The sequence below is a fragment of the Astyanax mexicanus genome, chromosome 19 (assembly GCF_023375975.1).
Source record: "Astyanax mexicanus isolate ESR-SI-001 chromosome 19, AstMex3_surface, whole genome shotgun sequence".
Classification (NCBI taxonomy): Eukaryota; Metazoa; Chordata; class Actinopteri; order Characiformes; family Acestrorhamphidae; genus Astyanax; species Astyanax mexicanus.
Genome location: NC_064426.1, coordinates 28,408,795 through 28,424,193, shown reverse-complemented (window position 1 = coordinate 28,424,193; position 15,399 = coordinate 28,408,795). Strand labels below are relative to the sequence as shown.

Sequence of the window (15,399 nt, the reverse complement as noted above, 5' to 3'; positions counted from 1 at the left end):
TCCCTACTATGGGAGTGATGGTGATAAATTACCTAACTATGGTCAGCAACCTTACTGAAGGTCGGTGATTAACTGTTTAAACAAAAAATAATAAAAATTATAATTAATTTAGCTACTTTCATTAAAAAATGAAATAACCCTGCACCTTTAAGAAAGTAATATTTGGCATCAGTGATGTTACAACCTTCACAAAGGGCCTAAAACTCTTGCTGCTGAATTTTTAGCAATTAATAATAAAAAAATCACTTTTACTTAATTTTGAATATTTTGAATATGTCTATATATTTAGCTGCTGTGACGTATAAGCTGTCCAGCCTGTCATGGGGAAATATTAAGGTAATTTTGGTCTATTTAAAGTGGCAGTCCATATTATTTTGTTTTTAAACTGAAAGCCGAAGCATTTCTGAGTAGATAAGGGATACAATATTGTGTTTAAGGGTTCCAGTGTGTTGAAAGGACCATCCCTGATAAGGCTAATTTATTCATTTTTGTTAATATATTCGCTTTTTGCAGGAGTTCTTTTGGCCACGTCACACGTCTTTACGTACTTACGTCACACGTACAGCCTCTAAAAGAGGATCCGGCTCAGTTTTACTGAACGCGAGCGGCTGGTGGAGCAATGGAGACTTCAGAAGGGGAAAACTCAAAACTCAGTAGTAAATCCTCTGAAGACATTTTCCTTAGCAGTTTCTGACTGAGCACGCTCTCTCCCTCTCTCTCTCTCTCTCTCTCTCTCACTCTCTCTCTGACTGAACATAACCTGGAATCGGATTCATCCGGTCTGAAAGGAGACCGCATCACACCCGCCCAGTTTAAAATTATTCTTCCGCATGCTCAGTGCAATTACCCATTCTCACCAGAGAGGGACCTCAATCCCTCAAATTCCAACATTCACAGACATCAGCTTTAAATGTATCTTTGAAACAGAACAATTTAAAATGTTCACAACTCTAGGTCTCACTAAAATTGTCCTCCCTGTCATGCAGCTTGCCATAACAGGATGGATGCATACATGAAATGAAATGTGGAGAAAGTGAAAATAAAATGTGATTAAGATGAAAAATATAATTTCTATGCAGTCTGAAGTCTTATAAATATATTGAAAGATGCCAAAAAAATGTATAATATTAAAAAAAAAAATCCCCACATCCACCCTTCTTTACTCACTGGGACTCTTTTGTGTACCGAAATGCAACTCCAAGTCCAGGTACTTCACCATGTCACTCAGCTTGTCGTAATCTGAATCCTCTCCGAGCTGTGATAAAGAAAAAAAACAACAATAAATCACAGCCCAGCTAGCACACTCAGCATGATGGACTTAAATACACTCACACACTCACTCAACCCGGGTGGACTTACATCAATTCCCACAGTCCTAATGGGTCTAAATTCCTTCGGTCCTGGTGGACTTCATTAGGGCTTCTGCACTGGCTGTTATTCTGCCTGTGTTGTTACTATTATAGGTTTTGCATTGATGCAGGTGTCTCTAAAGACTCATTATTTCCTTTCAGTAGCTCCTCCTTTGACGTCACTGAAGCCAAAACTTATAAACAACACTAGGAGATGATGTAGCCCGGACTACTGCTTTGAAAACTGTCAGTATGCAACATTAAACTCGGAGAGTTATATACATATCGTTGCTGTCCAATGAAAAAGAAGTATCTCTATGTTTGTCTATTTTTAGTTTAGAACATAATTTAAACACACAAGCTGTCTCTTCATTTTTTGAAGAATGAATGAATAAAAATACTTCAAAATGACCTGAAATAAACTCTTTTTATATTTACTTCCATTAAAAGTTTTTTTTTTCTCTCCTGTAAAGTTGCTGTTTTGGAGATACTTGTTTTTCATTGGACGGCGATGATATGCATCCAGACTAATAAGGGTGAGATTCTACAAAAAAAAAAAAAAAGGTACAGGGTACACTTTTTTGTTGATCTATAGACTAGATATGGCCAGCAAGCATGAAACATCTGGCCTGTGAGGTTTTTTGAACTATAATGAACTATAATTAAAAAAATTTAATGCTTCTCTGGTGAGCTTTTGTTTACATTCCTCCCCTGTTTCTCTGTCGCGCTCGGCGTGACTTTAGTTTCCACCCGTTTTTATTTTTCCGCTTGTTCTTGGGCTCCCTATCTCCTTAAAAGGGTGTTTTTTTCCTGGCCGTGTCCCAATTCACTAGCCGGGGCAGCAGTAGTGTATTGGACCGCGACCCTGATGACACACTTTTTTTCCTTTCTTCTTGGGTTTACCTGCTTTGAGTTCAACTCTTCTGCAATTGGGTTCAACAACCCTCTGGGCTGGAGTGCTACACACAGTAGCACTCCAGCCCAGAGGGTTGTTGAACCCAATTGCACACTTCATTTTCTAAAACAGTTTTTTTTTGTGGCCTACACGGGCTAGGAAAATATCTCGCCCGTGGCCAAACTTAATTGCCAACTCCTGTTCTAGACTATGATCTAGACTGCCAGCCCAAAACTGTTTCTTAGAATACCTAAATTGTATATAGATTCATTTTTGACATTCTGGACAGAAAGTTGGTCTGAAATTGCGATTACAATTCGATTTGTACAGATCCGTCTGGATGAAAAATTTGGGCTTTTTTTTTTTTTTAGCATTTTTTTTATTGTGTTCCATACCTGGCAACCAGGGGTGTGGAAATGGGACTAGGGAATGAGCAGGGCATTAGGATCAGAGGTTAAAAAAACATACTGACTGAAGATCTGCTGTCAAGAGATGCCAGTGATTAAACTTATAACGTTTCCTTAATATCTGAAAACACATTCTGGGGATTTTATTCTAATCAAAACCTTTTCTATCACAGAAAATATAAAACATATTACTTCATTAATTCTGCTCCTGTCAATCCACAGAACTGCATGATTCCAAGTATTCCTGATCCTGCTCATCAACTGATTACTGCAACCCTGATGAGCTGCATAAGGAATGTCAAATCAAGGCATACTTGAGACCGTGGATTAAGGTGGGTCGCTAAAGGGAGGATCAAGAAATATTCCTCTTGTTAATGACAATTTGGAATTGGTTAAATTAGAAACATGTCAAATTAGCATTAACAGCTGGATGCTGGAGACTCACATTTGAAAGAATCCTGTCAAAAATGAAGAGCACAGCTGTTCTAGTGCCCCGTTTCTTTTTTTTATCAGCATCTTTCACAGGAGAGGCAATATTTTAATGTTTAGAGTTAATGAGTTAATCAGTAAACTATTTCCATGTTTCTGTATTTTTTTTAAATTGCAGTGCTTCATAAACCAGTCCCTGGACTCTATGAGAAATGTACAGTACCACACTCCTACTTAGTATATTAATACTGAAGTCATCCAGACTATGAAGGAACACATAAAGAATCTTGTAGTAACTTTAAAGTGTTAAAGAAACCAAAATACTCTGTGATGCATTTAGGTGCTCTTATCTGGGGAGCTGTTAACTCGCGGTTTCTGAGGCTGGTAACTCTGTACAACAGAGGAAACTCTTGCTCTTCCATTCCTGGGGTGGTCCTGATGAGTGCCAGTTTAATCATAACATTTGTGGTGTTTTTTGTGACTGCATTTGAAAATACTTTCAAATTTCCTGATTAACTGATCTTCATTTCTTAAAGTATATTTTTTATTTACTTCAGTAGTTAAGTAGTTCTTGCCATAATCTGGATTAGAACATTACTCAATTAGGGCTATTCCTGTATACCAACTCTTAACAAGTTTAAGCCCAGTTTTTAATTGAAAACCATTCCAAAGGACTACTTTATAAAGCTGAAAACTTTGAAAAGTCTAAAATATAAAACATATTCTGTTTTTTCAACACTTTTGTTTACTAAATAATTCCATGTTTTTTGTACTCTATTGTGTAGTAAAAAATATATATTTCTAAAATATAGACAAATATATCTGAAATAATGTTAATATAATGCCTGTATTAGCCAGATGTTTTAATTTATCACAAATTAAGGTAACTTAATTTAATTAAGATGCTGTTGTTCACCTGTTATTCTCAAAGTGTCCATTGTTTGAGCTGTTGGCTTTATGCTCACCTGCCCCCAGATGGTTCCTTCAGAGTTCTCCACCTGCTCCCACCGCAGTCTCTTCACACTCATGTGACTGGAGTCTGACTTCTGTGGTGAAGCCCTGGGCAAGGGAGGAGGCATGCAGGGAGGAGGTAAAGGTGGAGGTGGAGGAGGATCCACTGGAGATTCATCAATGTGGTGGGAAGGAGGCTGGGTCTGGGGGTGGGGTGGAGGTTGCAGCTGTGGTTGATGAGAGTGTTGAGCATCGTGGTGGTGATGCTGGTGGTGTTGGTGGTGCATGGGTTGGGGGCTCTGTCTGGCTTGGCTGGAAGGATGGACCTGGTGAGACTGGAGTTGCTGTTGCTGCTGATGCAGTTGCTGTTGTTGCTGCTGTTTGTGCTGTTGCTGTGCGTGTTGCTGGGGTGGAGGTTGGGGTGGAGGTTGAGGCTGGAAGGTGGAGAGGATCTGGTGGGGTTGGTGAGGTTGGGCCGGTTGTTGGTGGATGATGTGGTACTGGGGGGCGGACTGCACAGGTTGGGTCTGATGGATGTGGTGGATCTGGTGAATGTGATGCTGCTGCTGGTGAGCAGGTGGAGGAGGAGGTTGGGTGGGTGGGTAGACTTGGTGGCTCTGGTGGATGTGGTGGCTCTGGTGACTTTTTTGACTTTGGTGGGCAGACTGATGCATCTGGTGGAGCTGTTGGGCTTGGTGACCAGTTAGAGAGGCGGGCTGAGACAGGTCAATCTGATGCATTTGTCTGTCTGCTCTCTCCAGCATTTCTATCCGTTCCATATGTTCCAAGCGTTCCATCCTATCCAGTCTGTCCAGCCTGTCCATGGAGCTGGAGAGGTGGGCTTGGTGGCCTTGGTGATGGGCATGGTGACCCTGATGACCTGGATGCATGGGTTGTTGTTGGTGCATTTCATAGATTTGCCTTTCGGACCGCTCTCGTTCCATTCTCTCAATCCGGTCAAGTCTGTCCATGGAACTGGAGAGTTGGGTTTGATGAGGATGCTGAGTCTGATGGCTTTGATGCATTTGATGGCTCTGCTGAGCTTGATGTGCCTGATGAATGTGATGGCTGTGCTGTGCTTGGTGACCCTGTTGAGCCTGATGGCTCTGATGGCTTGGATGAATCTGGTAAGCCTGCTGAGCTTGCTGATTTTGATGAACCTGGTGCATCTGATGAGCCTGCTGATGCATTTGGTAAATGGAATGGCCATGGCATGACGATGGAGAAAGGTCTGGAGATGGAAGTGGAGGCAGGGACTGGTGCATCTGCTGCGGAGGGTGCTGCATGTGGCTGCTTGGGGCTGTAGGTTGAGCTGGTAGAGACTGGTGCTCCTGGAGAACCTGGTGGGCCATGACTTCTTCCCGTGTAGGCAATACCTTGTGAAGGGACTGTCGCTTAGTTGGAGGATTAGCCCTGGGAGGAGGTGGAGGTGGAGGTCCAGGGTGACGGCGAAACGTGAGCTGCCGGGGAGCGTGATCGGGGGTGTAGGCAACAGGAGGTGGGGGATCGTTGAACTGGACCGGGGGTGGGGGCGGAGGTGTAAGAGGAGGTGGAGGGATGTGCTCAGAGCTGGACGAATAGGTAAGAGAGCTAGCATCCTCACTGCTGCTGTGCAACTCACTGGGACTGCTCAAATCTGGAGGGATATACGGGCCTTCATCTTCCTCCTCCTCCTCTTCCTCCACTTCCTCTTCTTCGTCATCCTGGAAGGTCATCTGGACCACATCCTGGTGTTGTTTTCAAGCACATGGGCATAAAAATACATACATACAACTACATTAAGTTCATGCACCTTTCACAGTGTTAAATTAAAAGTTAAACTGAACCCAATTTAACTCTGTAGGTATAAGTTTAACCATTCCAAACTGAGATGAACTTGAACAGTTGGACAGTTTTAAAAACATCTATGATCTGTAAGTTGTTGGAGAAGCATTTCCCCCAATGTTACACCAATTAATAACCAAGATAAGATGCAACCTAGAGTAATCTTAGATTAGTAGGCACATACCTCCTCGTAGTCATTCTCTGGAGACAGAAAGTCATCCACAGACAGCTGCTGGCCCAGTTGCTCGGTGAGAGCCTCCATGAAAAGATCTGTGTCGGCACTGCGGGGGGGACGGGAGAAGGTATAGCGCTTCTTGCGTATCGGTGGGCTTGGTGGGAAGTCTGGAGGGCTTGGTGGGTAGTCTGGAGGAGATGGAGGGGACAATGGAGGGCTGTCCAAGCTCATGTAAGGGTTGGACTCTGCACTCCCCTGAGATGGAAGCTCTGGAGGATAGCAGGGACACTGTGGACTGGGCAAAGGCTCGGCCCAGGCTACAGGCTGTGGAGGTGGTGGAGGGGGAGGCGGAGGAGGTGGAGGCTGGACTGACGTAGTAATCTTACGACTGCCTGTGAGGTGAGGGAGAACAGAACCAGTGCAAAAGCATTCACAAAGAAAACATAAAAGAAGGAATTGGACAAAATCCAAATGTAGCCATGTTCAGGGTCCAAAGACTGCCTATGTAGTTTTGCACTAAAAGGTAAGTACAACATAGTAGCATCACAAATAATAGAGTTTAGATTCTCACTCCAAGCCCTACACGATTACCCACCTGAACTCGGGCCGGGTCAGGCTCAAGAAAATGGACCCTGATGTAGGTGTCTGTTTTTTAATGAAACTTTTAACTTAAAAAAATGAATCCCAGCAAGCAGTAGGTGGATGCAATCTTCTGGTTTGCATCCACCTACTGGTGCATGGTCTTGCACGACAAACCATGTAAGTAGGCTATATAGCTTCATGATTCATGCTTCAATATTAATGTTGGACATATGATCAGACTTCGTTTTGTTAAAAAAGTTATCTTGTTAAATTGTTATCTTACAAGTTATCTTGTAAGTTGTTGGTCTTTTTTGGTTTGTTTTTGGTCTTTTGTGTGTTTTCGCACAGGTTATATGCTTAAAATAAATAAAAAATGTTTCTTTTTTATGCTCTTAAACATTGTTAATTATATTAGAGTGAATGAAAGTAATTTTAAATTATTATATATTTTTTATGTTTTTGGATGTAGGCTATTTGTTAAATATTCTGTTATTAATAAATATTTTTCTTACATAATAGGTCTATGCTTCTTTAGTGTTGCAATGTTAATTATCATCATTCTAAACAGATGTCGCTCATTCAAACAGCCCGAAAATGTTTTTAAAAAGGGCAGTTATTAATTTTTATTTTTTTAATTGATTCCTCAAACCATGTTAAGCTTGTAGGTTTAGAAATCTTAAATATACTTAGATATAGTGTACAATACTATTCGTTTGCAGTGATGTCATAAAAGAGATACTTAGTCTGCTACAGACTGAAACAGTAACACTACTAGAGGTGAATGACTGTCGTATGCAATCTGCCCCCTCTCAAAGTCTATCAACTGGGCAAAACGTGTTTGAGTGCACCATAGAGGCATATCTAATCTAAAGTTAACAATCTCTCACCAGGAGGTACACTACACAAAATTAGCCAATGAGTCAATTTGTCTAGGGTGATAGGGGAAGAATTTTAACATAACTGCATCCCAAGTTCAGCAGCTATCCAGGTCCAGGGTGCATATGATGTATAGATAAGAATACTCATATCTGCAGTGTAAAACAGAAAATGCAAATTTCAGACGCCCAAAAACGTTAATTAGACCTCCGATGAACAAGCCTATTATATAATAATACATCTGGTATTATGGATGGCAGGTCTGTGATTTTCTTTGGCAGTTCTAGAGAGTACCTGAAGTGGCCCGCACAGACGGAGAGGAGGAGTGAGCTCTGACGGACTGACTGGACGAGTGGGGGTAGGCGTCCAACAGCGTTTCGGGGGCAGGAGGAGGGCGGCTCTTTAAGGATTTGGATCTCTTTCCTGCGTACACATTCTCCAGCTCAGCATACACAGCGGAGAGCTGCAGAGAAAGGAACGAGGGTGGATATTAGGCAGTCTGACAGGTGGATGTTTAAAAACCCTTAAAAAACCCTAAAAACCCTTTATTTTGTTGCTGTCACATCAGAACCTTGTTTCATAAAAACGACAACTTTGCACGATATTAAAAACCCTTGTCATTTTAAAGGATTTCCATTGGTAAATTTCCATTAGTCAACACATAAAAAAAAAAAAAAATTAAAGTGCTCAGCAGTCTAAGTTGCTGCCAAGATGAAATCCCAGGTCATGCTGCTTCGCTTTCAGCAGCCAGAGCCCGAGAGAGCAAATTGGCAGCCATGCTCTTTCTAAGTGGGTAGATAGAGGTGTCACCCTTCATCACTCCCCTTATGATGCTGGCTGGCGCAGGCATCTGTTGGCTGATGTATCAGAGCTGGGGATGCGGTACTTTCTTCTAAGTGCATTGGCTGCCTAGTGATGCTACATTGGGGGCAGTTAAAAAAAAAAAGGAAGTGGCTGACTTTAAAATGTATCGGAGGAGTCATGTACTTGTCCTGACTGTCCTAATGCTGGGAATATTGCAAGTGATAGTGAGTAGGTGTCACACCTTAGCCTGTGTCTGTCTAGTGTCTTTCCTATTTTGGGTCCTTCCTGCTCCTGTCATCTGTAATCTCTCCTGTCTCATTTGTAACCCCGCCCCCTCGTTACTTCCACAGGTGTCTCTTGTGTGTGCCTGTGTATAAATACCCCATGTGCTCCTTTGTTCTCGGTCGTGCTTTTTGTTTGATGCTGTTCTGTTCAACCCTGTCTGGATGTTAATCTGTGTTTTTGTCTACAGAGTTCTGGTTTGTTTTCTTTATACTGTTTGATTCTTTGTTTGTTCATTTCACTTCTTTGTTTATCAAGTCATTTGTTTTATAGTCTTTGTTTATTGCCTTAGTGTTTATTTCTTTGTCTCAGTTTTTGTTTGTTGTTGAAATGTTAAAAAATAAAAAAGACTTGCATTTGCATCCTGCCTCCTCAATGTTACAGTAGGTAAGGGGGAGAAAACTTGGTGGAAAAGGGCAACACTTCCAAAAATAGAAGGTTTTTACATGACAGCTTTAAAGAACAATTTAAATAAATACATTAAACTGAACACTGGATCAGTATCTGAGATGAGACAAGTATCAAATGGGTCACCTACTTAAGCCTAATCAAGAGTTATCTATCAGATAGCATTTCAGGGTGCCTCCGTGTCTATGTTACCTTCTGGCTCTTTCCCTTTAGTTAGGCTGTTTTATTCAGATCTGCCACACTCCGATAATATTTTATATTCTCTGTTCTACATAAGTCGAGTCAAAACTAATTCCATCTCTTTACCTTTCTGTGTTCTTTATCTGTCTATCTCTTCTACATGTATCGAGATGCCCTGTTCCTGATGTTGCCCAGCCTGGCTCTCCACTGCCCGCTGTGTCATAAATTAGCACCTGTTACATTAGCTCTAGCTTTAGCTCCAAATTATCTTTCTGTTCTGTTGTTTTGTTCTGTTATTTGTTTGTTATTTGTTTGTACTGAGCAGGTCGACCCGAGTGGGGTGGGTTCTTCTGACCGAGTCTTGGTTCCTCCTAAGGTTTCTTTCTCTTAATGTAAGGGTGTTTTTCTTTGCCACTGTGTCACCAAAATAATTGATATCTCTGTGGTGCTGCTAATAAGAGGTGTGGACCTGTTTTACTCTGTAAAGCTGCTTTGTAGCAACTTATGTTGTAAAAAGCACTATAGAAATTAAATTGAACTGAACTGAATTGAAAAAGTACCTTTCAGCTACAGGGGTTGGACAATGAAACTGAAACACCTGTCATTTTAGTGTGGGAGGTTTCATGGCTAAATTGGAGCAGCCTGGTGGCCAATCTTCATTAATTGCACATTGCACCAGTAAAAGCAGAGTGTGAGCAGAGGTTCAATTAGCAGGGTAAGAGCACTTAAGTTTAGCTTAAAATATTGCAAAGCACACAACATTATGGGTTCAAAAGAGGACCCATAATTGTTGGTGCAAGTCTTGCTGGCGTATCTGTGACCAAGACAGCAAGTCTTTGTAATGTATCAAGAGCCACGGTATCCAGGGTAATGTCAGCATACCACCAAGAAGGACAAACCACATCCAATAGGATTAACTGTGGACGCAAGGGGAAGCTGTCTGAAAGGGATGTTCGGGTGCTAACCCGGATTGCCCAAATCACGGCAGAATTCAATGTGCACCTCAGCTTTCCTGTTTCCACCAGAACTGTCCGTCGGAACAATAAATTATTGTGGTCTAAAACCAGGTGTTTCAATTTCATTGTCCAACCCCTGTACCTTTCTATTGCATATTGGAATTGAAATTTATTGAGTAACTTTCCAAAAGTCAAGCTAAAATAAATACTCAAAAATACTCAATTTCACTGCCTTTAAAACAGTGTATATGCATTACACTCACATTAGTGAGGTTGTTTGGTGTCTCTGGGAGAGAGGTCCCATCTCCAGACTGTCTTTCTCCAGGGGCAAGTCTCATAGGGGCTACCTCAACAGGTTCAGTCCGGATCCCTCAAACAGACAATATAATAACATTCATTCACATTCAGTCATTCACACTTTAAACAGTTCCAATTAACATTAAACCTTAAATAGACTTACAGTACTGTGCAAAAGTTTTAGGCATCTGTTTGAATTTCAGTAAAGAAAAAGTTTTTTTCAGGTAAAAACAGATATACTCATATTGCTGAGATAAATGGATTAGTGCAATTTGCTTTGGTGCCTAAATCTTTTGCACAGTACTGTATATCACTACATTATAAAGTACAATATAAAGTATAAATGCATGTTAGGTTTAGTGTGGTACCCATTCCTAGGTGAGTGCCAATAACCAGGTCATCAGAGCTGCGTCCTCTCACACTGCTCCGATAGGTAGTGCCAGTCACCTTCATAGAGCTACTGCGCCGGTGGGGCTCTGGAGCTTGCTGCTCTGGTTCTGCCACTGGTACTGGTTTATAACAACCACACATACAAACACATTCAGTATGAGAAAAGCCCATAATAGGCAAATACTGGATTTTATGATTTGACACAGGATAGGGACTTTACTTAATTGATTTCTAAATTTAAAAATAATACACTCATCGTCAAAAAATAAATTGTGGCACCTTAAATGAGTGTGCACTGCATAGTCTTATTGCTGTTTTTATGTTTTTGCACTTAGGCTATGTGCTTTAAAATAATATATATATATATATATATATATATATATATATATATATATATATATATATATATATAGCAACTTATGTTGTAAAAAGCACTATAGAAATTAAATTGAACTGAATTGAAAAAGTAATATATATATATATATATATATATATTGTTATATTCTTAAAGACTGTTAAATAAATTAGAGTAGACGAAAGTAATAAAATTGTAAATTATGTTATTGTTCTTGCTCTATTTTTGTTTAAAGATTGTGCAGTGCATAGACTTATTGCAGTTTTTTGTGTTTGGATGTAGGCTATATGTTAAATATTCTGTTATTAATAAGAATTTTCTCAAATAATAGGTCTATGCTTCTTCAGTGTTGCGTTATTAATCAACATCAGTCTGAACAGATTTCGCTCATTTAAACAGCCCGACAATGTTTTTAAAATAGGCTTTTTTTATTTATATTTACCCATGGTAACTCTGGTTCTGCCACTGGTACTGGTTTATAACACATATAAACACACTCAGCATGAGAAAAGCCCACAATAGGCAAAAAAAAATGATTTTTTTGATTTAACACAGGATAGGAAATTTATTTAACTGGTTTCAGTGTTTAAAAAAATATACTCATCATTATCAAAATGTAGTTGTACCCAAAAGGACTCAACCAACAGGTATGGAAATTGAATGGTCCAGGTCTGTGGTTGTTGTGACACTTGACACGTCAAGAAGTCCTAGTATCTTGGGGTTGGTTGCAATTTTACATGATGCAAGATCACTAATTGACCTTCACTAAGGTCCTGACTTACCGAGGTCCTGCAATCAGTGGCCATACCTTTTCTGAACACCCACTCCAGTGAGCAGTTTCAACAGGATAATGCTTGTCCACATACTGCTACAGTCTCAAAAGCTTGCCTTGAAGACACTACTGCTATACTATGTCCAGCTGCATTGCCACACCCATCTCTGAAATGTGTGGAAAAGTGTGGGATGCTATTGGATGCTCTGTCAACACTTCTAACCAGCCCTACTGCAAAATCTGCAGGACCTGCTTGAGAATATTGAAGCTGCATGGGATGCATTATCGCAGGACATCATTAGGAACCTCTACAGCTCTCTACATGCTGAGACTTCCGCATGTTGTGTTACACAAATGCATTACACACAACTTCTGTATCTGTACATGTGGCTCAATAAACATGACGAAGAGCTTACCATATGAGTCTAAATTATATTTTTTAAGCTTTATCTTTCCTTTATCTAACACTTCCTTCTGGGTTGCAACTATTTTGCAACTATTTCTTTGATGATGAGTGCATCCATATATTGTATGTAACACTTACACTGCCTGGCCAAAAAAAGTGTCACACACTCTAATATTTAGTTGGATCGCCTTCAGCTTTGAATGCAGCACACATTCACTGTGGCATGATATTGATAAGCTTCTGCAATGTCACAAGATTTATTTCAATCCAGTGTTGCATTAATTAATTTTTCACCAAGATCTTGCAGCAGCATTGATGATGGTAGAGTCTGACCACTGCACAAAGCAGCTCTTCTCCATCCAGCACATCCCAAAGATTCTCAATGAGGTTAAGATCCAGGTGGAGATTTTTGTGTTTGGCCAGGCGGTGTATATAAAAAAAAAATATTAACAATACCTAATAATACAGATACATTTAAATTCTGAATAACTTAGTAACACAACTCAACTTAATGGCTAGTTCTAAAGAACTGCAATTAAATCCCGCTGTTGTAAAGTCTTGTAAAGATTTACACCCCTGATTATGCTTGAGTGAATAATGCTAGAAGGCAGGGTGTGACTCACGTGTGACTTTATAGCCAAGGAAGCGTGAGATCTTGCTCTGGCAGTGCTCCTGCTCCTCATAGGTCAACAGCTGGTAAATAAACTGCCAGATCACCTGCTTAGCTGGAGTATCCAGCACTGGGAACACGTCCACGATCAGAGTGTCCACATTCCTGCAAACCGCAAAACCCAAGAGGCTCACCTTCTCCACATCACTTCAGTCTTATTATTCTTAAGATACCTGTAGAAAACCTTAAAAGATCTTTACAAAAACAGGAATATGCATACATATCAGATTAAATCTAATCTGATCTTTGTACTTATTATACTTTAATTCTATAAAATTAATACAAAAGTCTTACTTAAAGATCCACTACGTAGGACTGAGATTTTGTGCTCGTGGGCTCCCCCTACAGTTGTAGAGTGTAATAAATGTTTCAGGCGGATTAGTTTCTCTTTCTCGCTTTCTGGTTTTCACAGACATACTCGGTCTCTTTCCAGCTTCTGCCAGAGTGTCTGTATGTTAGATTGTAAAGAATGAACCAGTAGTCCTTGTAGAACTCTTAGAACTAAAGGTCGGAAAGCAGGTCGCAGTTCTCACGAGCCTCGGTCGCGGCCGCCTCTGAAAACTTACAGAGTCTGGTTTGAGCTCAGAGGAGCCCGACACAGACACAAGAGCACCGCTATTCCTCCTATTACACCTCAATGCAGCGCTGCAGTGAGTTTCAAGCTGTAATTTTACTCTTGAAAAATATCAAAAATCAAGGAAATCCTACCTAGTGCTGCTTTAAATTGTGCTAAGTGTACTTTACTGTAATAAAATTTAATTTTTTAAAATATACTTAGGTAACATTTGAACATACTACTTCATGTATGTAACTCCATATTTTAAATAAGCTTACAGCTAAATTATAATACATTTAATGAGTATTACAACTATTATACACTAGGTGTATTAGAAATGTACTAAAAATGATGTTAAATATGTACTATATATATATATATATATATATATATATATATATATATATATATACACACACACATTTACATTAGAGTACAAACATGCTTCTTATTGCTGTCTTTTGTAAGTAGCACATATTTCAATACACTGTACTACAATTTTAGCAAATTTATTTTATATATTTTTATTAGTAGTAGTAATTAAATTAACTGAAAAAGTTACATGATACATTGTACTTTAAGTAAACTATTGTGCAAAACATAAATGTGCACTTTGCAATAAAAATACAAAAGTATATTTGGAAATAAGTATTTTAGAAGTATATTGAATTACATTAAACAAAAAGTGTACTTCATAGTACTTCATGTATTTATTTAAAATACACTTTATTGTACTTTTTAAAAAAGTATGATCAACGTTTACTTGTAAACATTTAATGAATGCATAATATTAATGTACTTTAAATATATTTTAAGTACATAAAACTGTTATGCTATATTTATTTATATTTACAGCATACCTAGACATTTCTCAATATAATTTAAGTACAATTACCTATATCTATTTTTTTCACCAGGGTAATTTAAGTGGTAATCTGAGATTCAGATGCTGTAATTCCAACGCTTGCTCTTAATCTCTGGTTTATGAATGGTGGAGCACATGGAAGCCAGAGTTTCAGGATTCTCTCGTGTCTATGTTACCTTCTGGCTCTCTCCGTTCAGTCAGACTGTTCTAGTCAGATCTGCTCGTCTCACCTGTGCTGAAAGAAGGCCTCCAGAGCTTTGCAGATGGTGTATCTCTCCTGCAGGGTGAGCAGGTGTTCCAGCTGCTGGCTGAAGGTGCGGCCCTGCACTCGGATGCTGGGTGGAAGGATTTCAGCCACCCACTGCAGGGAGCTGAGCACGGGGGAGCGGGAGCGAGGAGACGACTCCAGAGGCTCCGGCTCAGCCAGCGTGAAGACCGGCGGCCCGTCCTCCACCACCAGCGAAGGCATGGCCCCGCTGCCCTGCAGCATAGACACCACCTTCTCATGGGAGCAGCTCCTGAGGAGATGCAATAGAACCAGGTGGAGACAAGTTGGTTATTGGAAAGAATAAGGACAATTAATTAATTTAATTGATTTCCAATGAACTAGGGACTGTAGTCCTAGCACACAAGACCACACTAATATAGTTAGTTAGGGATGGGGGGGGTCATGCCAATTATGTTAATAAACAATGCCAAAATTCAATATAGAGACATTTCATTTCATTAGTTGTGCAAATACTTAAGATTCCTAGAAGGCATTACCACCCACAGTGGACAGCACAGTGCAGTGGATGGTGATGATTATGACCTGCAGCATCTGGCTAGAACTGTCCATGCTAAAAACCAAAAACAATTTACTCCAAGAGAAATCACATCCAGTTCAATGCATGGGGCCACACAGCCATATCCCACAAATCAGTGCAGCTTACATTGGCCGCCATGGAACGTGGCAAAAGTCATGGGACAC

The 15,399-nt window shown here is 40.1% G+C and overlaps 1 protein-coding gene across 3 annotated transcripts in view; it reads right to left on the bottom strand.

Annotated features, from left to right (window-relative positions):
- Positions 1 to 15,399, bottom strand: part of grid2ipa (glutamate receptor, ionotropic, delta 2 (Grid2) interacting protein, a) — a 73,763-nt gene that overhangs the window by 10,541 nt on the left and 47,823 nt on the right. For all 3 annotated transcript variants that reach the window (XM_049467812.1, XM_049467811.1, XM_049467813.1), the window contains 8 exons: positions 14,660 to 14,947; positions 12,962 to 13,113; positions 10,784 to 10,924; positions 10,382 to 10,488; positions 7,783 to 7,951; positions 6,040 to 6,422; positions 4,046 to 5,758; positions 1,168 to 1,255 (listed from right to left, as the gene is read on the bottom strand). In XM_049467812.1, coding sequence (XP_049323769.1) covers positions 1,168 to 1,255; positions 4,046 to 5,758; positions 6,040 to 6,422; positions 7,783 to 7,951; positions 10,382 to 10,488; positions 10,784 to 10,924; positions 12,962 to 13,113; positions 14,660 to 14,947 — 3,041 coding nt within the window. The remainder of the gene's footprint in view (positions 1 to 1,167; positions 1,256 to 4,045; positions 5,759 to 6,039; positions 6,423 to 7,782; positions 7,952 to 10,381; positions 10,489 to 10,783; positions 10,925 to 12,961; positions 13,114 to 14,659; positions 14,948 to 15,399) is intronic.